The 11,007-nt window shown below is 50.9% G+C and overlaps 1 protein-coding gene across 3 annotated transcripts in view; it reads left to right on the top strand.

Annotated features, from left to right (window-relative positions):
• Window positions 1–8,741, top strand: part of PAOX (polyamine oxidase) — a 12,846-nt gene extending 4,105 nt beyond the window's left edge. Inside the window, exons 4-7 of one of the 3 annotated variants that reach the window (XM_025397986.1) lie at window positions 790–1,042; window positions 5,654–5,766; window positions 6,250–6,407; window positions 8,360–8,736. In XM_025397986.1, coding sequence (XP_025253771.1) covers window positions 790–1,042; window positions 5,654–5,766; window positions 6,250–6,407; window positions 8,360–8,503 — 668 coding nt within the window. In that variant the 3' untranslated portion in view covers window positions 8,504–8,736. Of the gene's footprint in view, window positions 1–789; window positions 1,043–5,653; window positions 5,767–6,249; window positions 6,408–8,359 lie in introns of all 3 variants that reach the window. The other 2 variants (XR_003121272.1, XM_025397987.1) reach the window with 2 other exon arrangements.
• The last annotated feature ends 2,266 nt before the right edge of the window (window positions 8,742–11,007 follow it).

Here is an 11,007-nt window from a genome sequence, read left to right on the forward strand (position 1 = left end):
AAAAAAAAAAAAAAAAAAAAAAAAAAAAAAAAAAAAAAAAAAGGAGGCAGTTAATTTGCCATGCAGTGTTTTCTTGTCATTATTTCATAAGTGCAGATGGAAAGTTAGGTGGTCTTCACGTTTCTATTTCATGCAGTTTTACATGTGTACTTAAAAACACTTGTGATAGCCAGGCAGGGTGGCTCATGCCTGTAATCCCAGCACTTTGGGAGGCTGAGGTGGGTGGATCACCTGAAGTCAGGAGTTCAAGACCAGCCTAACCAACATGGCGAGACCCCATCTCTACTAAAAATAGAAAAATTAGCTGGGCGTGGTGGTAGGTGTCTGAAATCCCAGCTACTTGGGAAGCTGAGGCAGGAGAATTGCTAGAACTGGGAGGCAGAGGTTGCAGTGAGCCGAGATCATATCATTGCATTCCAGCTTGGGTGACAGAGCAAGAATCCATCTCAAAAAAAAAAAAAAAAAAGAAAACCCAAAAAACACAAAACACTTGTGTGAAAGGTGGGGAACGGTGGCTCACGCCTGTAATCCCAGCAGTTTGGGAGGCCAAGGTGGGAGGATTGCTTGAGCCAGGGAGGTCAAGGCTGCAGCGAGCCCTGATCATGATGCTGCATGCACTCTAGCCTGGGCAGCAGAGCAAGACTCTATCTCAGAAACAAGGAAAAAAAAGTAAAACTCCTTGTGTGAATGTGTCTGTAGGATAAATCCCAGCAGGGGAAATTGCTGGGTCCAAGGTCTAGACAGACAGGACTTCCAAGGATGTAAGTAGAGTCCAATTCTGAATTCCAGGTTTTCTTAAGGAACATCTGGACACGTTCTTTGACCCTCCACTGCCGGCTGAGAAGGCAGAAGCCATCAGGAAGATAGGCTTCGGGACCAATAATAAAATCTTCCTGGAGTTTGAGGAGCCCTTCTGGGAGCCCGACTGCCAGCTGATCCAGTTGGTGTGGGACGACACGTCGCCCCTGGAGGACGCTGCCCCTGCGCTGCAGGATGCCTGGTTCCGGAAGCTCATTGGCTTTGTGGTCCTGCCTGCCTTTGCGTATGTTTGCTCCCTGAGAGGCTCTGTGAGTAGCTGGCTCATAGGCCTTCATCTGATGGAGAACGCAGCAGTGTGTCCGTTCACTGCAGGGCATTTCTGCGGGTTTAATGGGTAGGGATCCCATGAGCCCCCCCAGGTGCTGGCTGCACCTGGGCCTGACCCCTGCGGGGACAGATGGCGCCCTGCTGTATGCAGGTTGTCAGCATCCCTCAGGGCCCAGAATGTGTCTGTGGACTTGCAGGCAGACTCAGTCTTCAGTCAGTGGGAACGCGTTTATTGGAATGTTGCAGGGAGCTGGGGCTTGTAGATACAGAAGATCTTTGAAACACCATCTGCCCATACCTGGGGAGACAATACTTAACCAGGATGAAATAATTGAAGGAAACATTCCTAGAAGTAATGGAATCGTGGACCCATAGAGGAAGGGCTCACTTGTATGGGCTGGACCTCTTAGAAACAGCATACATAGACCACGTGGTGATTCAGGAGACAATCCCATGAGTGATGTGGGGATGGAGGGACTGACTTTTCCAGCAAGATTAAAACACAAAGACAGCCTGTTGTAGTCAGATGGCAGATACAATTCCATGTTTCCATTGAGAGATGCTGCAGGAGGGGGCACTGAGTTCTTGTTCTGAAAGGCCTGGGATGGGGTGGGAGCGTAGAGCATGCCTGCCAGACGGTTCATAGTCGCCGTCCACTGGGAGCAGGAGGCTGCAGGCTGCAGACCAGCCCTGCACCTGTGATGGGGGAAGCCTGTGTGTCTCCTTCACACTGAAGAGAAAACTAGCATTCTGACCAGGCGCAGTGGCTCACACCTGTAATCCCTGCACTTTGGGAGGCTGAGGGGGTGGATCACCTGAGGTCAGGAGTTCAAGACCAGCCTGGCCAACATGATGAAACCCCGTCTCTACTAAAAACACACAAAATTAGCTGGGTGTGGTGGCGGGCACCTGTAAGCACAGCTACTCAGGAAGCTGAGGCAGGACAATCGCTTGAACCTGGGAGGCGGAGGTTGCAGTGAGCTGAGATTGTGCCACAGCACTCTAGCCTGGGCAACAAGAGCAAAACTCTGTCTAAAAAAAAAAAAAAGAAAAAGAAAAAGAAAGAAGACTGGCATTCCAGGTGTTGAGATAGGCCTGGGTTGCTGGTGGGCAGCCGGGTGGGTGACTGTGTAGCCACCTGCCCCAGCCCCAGCCCTACCTCCTGTGCTCTCTTGCTTAGGACATCAGTGGGATCCTGAGTGCTTTGGTGGGACCCTGTCTGTCGCATGGGATGGTAGCTATCCCATCCTTTTATATATCTGCAAAGGGTTGGGGATCTCAAAGAGCTTTTGTTTATGTGAGTCATATCTGTAAATGTACCCCATGATAAATTAATTAATTTTTTTTTTTTTTGAGACGGAGTCTCGCTCTGTCGCCCAGGCTGGAGTGCAGTGGTGCTATCTCGGCTACTGCAAGCTCTGCCTCCCGGGTTCACGCCATTCTCCTGCCTCAGCCTCCTGAGTAGCTGGGACTATAGGCACTCGCCACCACGCCCGGCTAATTTTTTGTATTTTTAGTAGAGACGGTGTTTCACCATGTTAGCCAGGCTGGTCTCGATCTCGAACTCGTGAACTGCCCGCCTCGGCCTCCCAAAGTGCTGGGGTTACAGGCATGAGCCCGGCCACCACATGATAAATTAAATTATTATTTGAGATGATAGTAACAAACCCATTCCATGTTAGCATAAATAACATTTTTTAATGAACATTTTCTTAAAATTTAATGAAGGGTGGCAGCAGTTTTGTCTTTTCTGCAAAACCCTTTTTTTTTTTTTTTTTTTTTAGACAAGGTCTCCCTGTCACCCAGGCTGGAATGCATGGAATGCAGTGGCGTGATCTTGGCTCACTGCAACCTCTGCCTCCTGGGTTCAAGCGATTCTCCTGCCTCAGCCTCCCGAGTAGCTGGAATTAACAGGTATGCGCCACCATGCCCAGCTAATTTTTGTAATTTTAGTAAAGACAGGGTTTTGACATGTTGGCCAGGCTGGTCTCGAACTCCTGGCCTCAAGTGATCCGCCCACCTCGGCCTCCCAAAGTGCTGGGATTACAGGTGTGAGCCACCACGCCTGGCCTTTTCTGCAAAACTCTTTAGTGTTACACTTAATAGAAGACATCTGGGTTCTCAGGCCTCCTCTGCATTCATTCTGTGGTGATGTTTTATTTTGGTTGAAACATAGGAAGAAAATCTGGATCTACATGGATATGTGGTTGGAAGAAGGAGTGAAACTTATTTATTTATGTAATTAATTATTTATTTATTTATGAGATGGAGTTTTGCTCTTGTCACCCAGGCTGGAGTGCAATAGCTCAATCTTGTCTCATTGCAACCTCTGCCTCCTGGGTTCAGGCATTTCTCCTACCTCAGCCTCCCGAGTAGCTGGGATTACAGGCATGCACCACCACGCCTGGCTAATTTAGTATTTTTAACAGAGACGGGGTTTCTCCATGTTGGTCAGGCTGGTCTCGAACTCCTGACCTCAAGTGATCTGCCCGCCTTGGCCTCCCAAAGTACTGGGATTACAGGCGTGAACCACCGTGTCCAGCCAAAGGAGTGATATTTAAACAGCTTTTCAAATGATTGTGGGTATTCTTTGATACTACACCAAAAGTCAAGAAGTAGTAGTAGTTCCTTAAAGGTTGACCAAATATGAAATTGGAGAGCACACCGGTGAATTTTTTGTCTTCTGTGACACTGAAATCTATTTGTCTGTCTTGTACTTCAAATGGATCTTTTACCTATCCATGACTTTAGTCATTTGGAAAATACTAGGCTGGGTGTGGTGGCTCATGCCGGTAATTCCAGCACTTTGGAAGGCCAAGGTGTGCAGATAGCTTGAACTCAGGAGTTCAAGACCAGCCTGGGCAACATAGCGAGACCTCGTCTCTACCAAAAATACAAAAAAAATAGCCAGACATGGTGGCGTGTGCCTGTGGTCCCAGCTACTGGGAGGCTGAGGCGGGAGGATTGCTTGAGCCCAGGAGGTGGAAGTTGCAGTGACTTGTGATCAAGCCACTGAACTCCAGCCTGGGCGACAGAGCGAGGCCCTGTCTTAAAAAAAGAAAAAATATATATACTGGTTCATGTAGTCTTCCAAATGTTGATACATTTCCTTATACGATATAAAAAAACCAAAATTATTAACATACCACTGATCTCAGAAAAGTCTTTCGGTATCGGGAAGCTGTGATGCTGTTGGTGGCAGAAACAAGCTTTTCTAAAACTGCAGTTTTTGCTTGAGAGCTTAAACTTTGTCAGTGTCTATAAATCCTATTTGTTAGTTGTTTTCCTGTGACAGAGACACTTTGCTCGTTTTCAAGAAAATGTTGCCAAATACCAGACCATGGTTTGTCTGTCCGGAGCTCCCCTGAGTTCTGAGCCAGCCCCGCCAGGAATGAGCTTGTGCAGGGCGAGTCCTCCACGGCCACCGTGCACCACGCACAGCAGGAGTGTTCTACGTGGATCCCGCTTCTCCACACAGATTATTATTATTTTCTGAGACAGAGTCTCGCTTTGTCGCCCAGGCTGGAGTGCAGTGGCGCAGTCTTGGCTCACTGCAACCTCCACCTCCCGGGTTCACGCCATTCTCCTGCCTCAGCCTCCCGAGTAGCTGGGACTACAGGCGCCCACGACCATGCCAGGCTAATTTTTTATTTTTATTGGAGACTGGGTTTCACCATATTGGCCAGGCTGGTCTTGAGCGCCTGACCTTGTGATCTGCCCGCCTCGGCCTCCCAAAGTGCTGGGATTACAGGTATGAGCCACCGTGCCTGACCCTCCACGCAGATAGTTAAAAAGACATGAACTCGAGGGTCAAGATTTAATAAAATTAGTAACTTTTACTGCCTATCAAGGACATTCTCAGGTGAAAGCAGCATTTTTATTTATTTTCTAATGTATATATTTTAACTTTTATATTCAGAGGCAGGGGTACCCGTGCAGGTTTGTTATATAGCTAACCGTGTGTCATGGGGGCTTGTACAGATTCGTTCATCACCCAGGAATTAAACCTAGTACCCATTAGTTATTTCTCCTGCTCCTCTCCCTCCTCCCATCCTCCACCCTCCCGTAGGCCCCAGTATGTGTGCTCATCATTTAGCTCCCACTTGAAAGGGAAAACATGTGCTGTCTGCTTTTCTGTTCCTGTGTTAGTTTGCTGAGGATAATGGCCTCCAGCTCCAGCCATGTCCCTACAAAGGACATGATCTTGTTCTTTTACGGCTGCAAAAAGCAGCATTTTGTAACCTGCTTGTGTGGCGGTGGGAACGCCTGCAGGCGAGTGTGGGTCCCGTTGCTGTCTCGATTCTGCTAAGGGACAGTTCTTGCACAGGTGGAAATGTTGGCGTGGTGGAAACAGCAAATGCTGTCTTAGCATCTGAAGATGGCTGTGACCTTGAGGGTCCCTGGCAGGGTCTTCGGACCCCCAGGACTTTGCAGCCTGAGGGACGCTCCGTGGGGATGGCTCTTTGTGCCCCTGGGGCCGCTGCTCCATAGGGGGCTCCTTGCTGAGAGATGTGGGCAGAGAGCTGGGCTGGACGCCGCCATCCCACGGGTCTCTTTCTCCACGCAGGTCTGTCCACGTTCTCTGTGGGTTCATTGCTGGGCTTGAGTCTGAGTTCATGGAGACTCTGTCGGATGAAGAAGTACTTCTGTGTCTCACCCAAGTGCTCCGAAGAATGACAGGTACTCACCACACACGCCAGTTCCTGCCTCTGCTCGTTACTGGCTGATCTCTAAACAGAAACTAGGCTTTTCAGAACAGAGAAGAACTAAATTTGGCTGACTCTGTATATCTCCAGGGACCATCCTTCCTCATGTTAGTGGGGTCAGTAACAGTTCTTACCTCCGAGGAACTGAAATGACTTTGCAAACACTTCCTGCTTCTGCCACTGAAATAAATGCCGTTGTCCTTGATCAGAGTTTTACAGAGGAGGAACCCAAGGCTCAGAAACAGGAGCATGCTGGTGTCACAGGCTCCTGGGTCCCAGCCTGCTGTTCTCCGGTCAGGGTCGGCAGGAAGGGCCTCTCCTGATGCACTCTGCTGCTCGGTTTTTTTCCTGTGTAGCATCTTTCACGTTAAACGGCTCAATCTTTAAAAATGACACAAACAGTTGCAGACCTGTGGGTGAGAGTTCTTGGTTAACATGCAGTGTCTCTGTGGCTCAGGAAACCCACAGCTCCCCGCGCCTAAGAGCATCCTGCGGTCTCGCTGGCACAGCGCCCCGTACACTCGGGGCTCCTACAGCTACGTGGCCGTGGGCAGCACCGGGGGTGACCTGGACCTGCTGGCTCAGCCCCTTCCTGCAGACGGTGCCGGCGCCCAGGTATGTGGTGTGCCCCAGTCGGGGGATGTGGGTCCGGCTGCAGAGGCCCCCGCTGAGTCTCAGTGCTGCAGGAGCACCCACCAGTGACGGGTGGGCTGGGACCCCAGACTCAGAAGCCATTTTCTTGTTGAAACTAAGAATAATTTTTAAATGTATTGTTTTTGTGAGAATTATACACACATATAGCTTAAAAAGCACACTCAGAGAATTCTGCAGTGCTAACAAAATAAAATAAAACCAAAACAGCAGGTGGGGCCCCTTTTGCCCTTCCCAGACTGTGCTCCCAGCTGATTCTGACTGCTAAGTTTACTGCATCTCTAAAAACATGTTTCTGCTACCACTTTTTGAGAAACATTTCCTATGCAAAATGTCAAACATACAAAAGTAGGTAGAACCGGCCGGGCGCGGTGGCTCAAGCCTGTAATCCCAGCACTTTGGGAGGCCGAGACGGGTGGATCACGAGGTCAGGAGATCGAGACTATCCTGGCTAACACGGTGAAACCCCGTCTCTACTAAAAAATCCAAAAAACTAGCCGGGCGAGGTGGCGGACGCCTGTAGTCCCAGCTACTCGGGAGGCTGAGGCAGGAGAATGGCGTGAACCCGGGAGGCGGAGCTTGCAGTGAGCTGAGATCCGGCCACTGCACTCCAGCCTGGGCGACAGAGTGAAGACTCCGCCTCAAAAAAAAAAAAAAAAAAGTAGGTAGAACCTTTGAGTGCCCACCAGGCTTCCCCTAAGTCAAGCTTGCTCCCCACCTGGCCCCGCCCTTACTTATTAAGCATGTCTCACACAGGACATTCACCTGGGGATATTTTGGTGCCTGTCTCTAAAAGATAAAGACATGCTCATAAAATACTTAACTGTGATGCCGAGGGCAGTGGCTCACACCTGTAATCCTAGTGCTTTGGGAGGCCGAGGCAGGAGGTTTGCTGAGGCCAAGAGTTCGAGACCAGCCTGGGCAACATAGTGAGAGTCGGTCTCCACATACACACAAAAAAGTAGCCAGGCATGGTAGCATGCACTGTAGTCCCAGCTGCTCGGGCTTGGGTCCAGTTGAGGCTTGAGTAAGCTATGACTGCGCCACTGGACTCCAGCCTGGGTGTCAGAGCAAGACTGTCTCAGAAAACATACAAATAAAACCATATAACTATGATACTATTTACCCACTTAAAAACTAACAATCATTCCTCAATATGATCCAATATTTAGTCAGTGTTCAGTTTTCCAATCAGCTCATGATCACTCTTCAGTGAGCCTGCTTGGAAATGTTGCTGCGTGCGTTTTCAGTTTCAGGTGTTATTAATTGACTTCTCATTACATCAGATAAAGTTGTAGCTTTCTTCCACCCCTCTGCCCACCCGACTCCCAGATCCGTCCCCAACTCTCTCCATATATGGTCCAGTAGTTGTGGCCACATCACTATTCAGTGTTTACACCACCTTGTTTTCTCTAAATGCTGTTCACACCTGAGCTGCGGGGAGCAGTCGCTTCCTTTCCCACCCATTGGTGAATGTGTGTGAGCCGTTTTCCTGCCGGTTGATGGATACGTGTGCCCATTGGTGGATGCATGTGAGCTCTTTTCCTGCCCATTGGTGAATGTGTGTGAGCCGTTTTCCTGCCGGTTGATGGATACGTGTGAGCCGTTTTCCTGGCTGTTGATGGATACGTGTGAGCTGTTTTCCTGCCCATTGGTGAATGTATGTGAGCCGTTTTCCTGGCTGTTGGTGGGTACGTGTGAGCTGTTTTCCTGCCCATTGGTGAATGTGTGTGAGCCGTTTTCCTGGCTGTTGGTGGGTACGTGCGCGAGCCCTTTCCTCGCCCGTTGGTGGAGGTATGTGAGCTGTGTTTTCCCACCTCTTGGTGGATGCTCGTGAGCCATTTTCTGTGTGTTTATCTGCCCAGACCCTGCTGTCTGAATTGCATCCCCATTCTAACCCTGGCTCTTCTTTGCAGCTCCAGATCCTGTTTGCAGGGGAAGCCACACATCGCACGTTTTACTCCACGACGCACGGTGCTCTGCTGTCGGGATGGAGGGAGGCTGACCGCCTGCTCAGTCTGTGGGCCCCACAGGTGCAGCAGCCCAGGCCGAGGCTCTAGCTGGGTCCAGCCTGCTCTGTTCTTCCTGTGCCAGGGGAGGCTGGGACCCTCGTTTCCTCTGACAGATTTCAATCTGACTTGATATTTGGGGATGTTAATGAGAGTCCTCTGGTTTTTGGTAACTGGAGCCATCTTCTCAGTTCTTGTGTCTGTTATTGGAGTCTGGCCAGGGTTGACTTGAGCTGACACCGGATGCTCATGGAGATGCCGGGCACATAAAGCACATTACAGCCGCAGCGTCCAGAGCCGTCCTTCCTGCCTCGAGGCTGTCCTGTCCTTCCTGCCTTGGGGCTCTAGCATCTGCTGCTGTTGCTGTCCTGTCCTTCCTGCCTTGGGGCTCTAGCATCTGCTGCTGTTGTCTTTGTCTTGCTCCAGGCCCAGGTTACACAGGGCCTTTTGTCTCCAATCCCCACAACCACACGTGGCCCCGCACTCTGGGTTCCCTGAACTCTGGGTCCTGTAGTTGCTTCTCGTCCCCCTGCATTCTCATGGCTGCTGCCTGGGATGACGGCGTAGCTGACAACCCTCCTCTTGCTCATCAACTGCTGCTGCGTCAGACGCCCACTTCGCAGGTTCGCAGGCACTGGGGAGATGAGGGTGCCCTGTCCAGAGGCTGGGGGTTTTCTGGAGGAAGTGAATACCTAATAAGGCCTGAAATGAGAAACAGGGTGCCTGGCCCATGGGAGCTGGGGAGTGTGTGGGGTGTGGGCAGTGCTGGGGTGAGTGTGCTGGGGTGCTGGGGGTGTTGGGGTGTGGGCAGTGCTGGGGTGAAGGTGCTGGGGTGCTGGGCAGTGTTGGGGTGTGGGCAGTGCTGGGGTGAAGGTGCTGGGGTGCTGGGCAGTGTTGGGGTGTGGGCAGTGTTGGGGTGTGGGCAGTGCTGGGGTAAAGGTGCTGGGGTGCTGGGCAGTGTTGGGGTGAGTGTGCTGGGGTGCTGGGGGTGTTGGGGTGTGGGCGGTGCTGGGGTGAAGGTGCTGGGGTGAGTGTGCTGGGGTGCTGGGCAGTGTTGGGGTTCCAGGTGGTGTTGGGGTGAGTGTGCTGCGGTGCTGGGCAGTGTTGGGGTGAGTGTGCTGGGAAGCCAGGCCCCTCTCTGGCCCCTCCACCCCAGCCTGGATCTGCAGGGCTCCTCTCTTCTCACCCTCTGGTCTCTGTTCAAATCGCCCCTCCTAGGGCGTTCCCTGACCCCAAGCCTCCCGAGCCCCAGCCTCTCTCTGTAGCAAGCAGCCCCACCTGCATTTGCTGTGTCACCAGACTGGTCTCTCCAGGGACACCTGCCCATCAGACGCCTGAGAGAAAAATTCAAATTCCACAGGGTTTTATTGTGGTTTTGTGCTCCTAGGACCATGAGGGAATGCAGCTTCCTTCAAATACAAAAATCTTTATCGTTGATATTTAAGGTTTCATCAGTTCTGTATCCCAGGGACAAAGACAGCAAGACCCAGGCTGCCCCCTCTGGGTGTGAGGGACCAGCTTGGTGAGGAGGGGGTTGGGGACATTGACCTAGCAGGAGGCCCTGACTGTCCCACTCAGCCCAGAAACCACCTGGGAGGCTTCTGTCTTCCGTGGAGGGGCCACGTCTCTCACGCCCAAAAATGTTTGCAGCTAGGTGTTAGGGTATTAGGTGGTTTAAGAACATCAGAACCATGGCAATATTTTTGTGCTTAGAATTTGAGCATGTTTGGTATTTTCAGTAGCTTGTTTAAAAAATTCCAGTGGAGGCTGGGTGCCATGGTTCATGCCTATAATTCCAGCACTATGGGAGGCTGAGGTGGGCAGATCACCTGAGGTTAGGAGTTCGAGACCAGCCTGGCCAACATGGCGAAACCCCATCTCTACTAAAAATATAAAAAAATTAGCCGGGCGTGGTGGTGTGCACCTGTAGTCCCAGCTACTTGGGAGACTAAGGCAGGAGAATTGCTTGAGCCCAGGAGGTGGAGGTTGCAGTGAACCAAGATCGCGCCACTGCACTCCAGCCTGGTGACAGAGCGAGACTCTGTCTCAAAAATAAAAATTCCAGTAGAGGAATACTCTTGTAATGCAGTGTGCAGTTGAGCAGTTGCTGACTGCTGATTTAGAGTTGAAATCCGACTACATTTATGTCTAGTCTTGGACAGTGGAGAATATTTCAGCCTCGTTGTATTAATTGGTTTAACAGAACTGAAGTCAGTATTTGGAAATGGTTTGTTATATTAAACCCTGAAGTACTTGAGGCTGCGCCTAGTGGCTCATGCCTGTAATCCGAGCATTTTGGGAGGCCGAGGCAGGTAGATCACTGGAGGTCAGGAGTTCGAGACCAGTCTGGCCAACATGGTGGAACTCCATCTCTACTAAAAATACAAAATCAGCTGGGCGTGGTGGCGGGCGCCTGTAATCCCAGCTACTCCGGAGGCTGAGGTGGGAGAATCCCTTGAACTCGGGAGTTGGAGGTTGCAACCAGCGAGATCGTGCCACTGCACTCTTGGGCAACAGAGCGAGACTCTGTCTCAAACAAAACAACACAAACAAAA

Source organism: Theropithecus gelada, chromosome 9 (assembly GCF_003255815.1).
Source record: "Theropithecus gelada isolate Dixy chromosome 9, Tgel_1.0, whole genome shotgun sequence".
In the NCBI taxonomy this organism is placed as follows: Eukaryota; Metazoa; Chordata; class Mammalia; order Primates; family Cercopithecidae; genus Theropithecus; species Theropithecus gelada.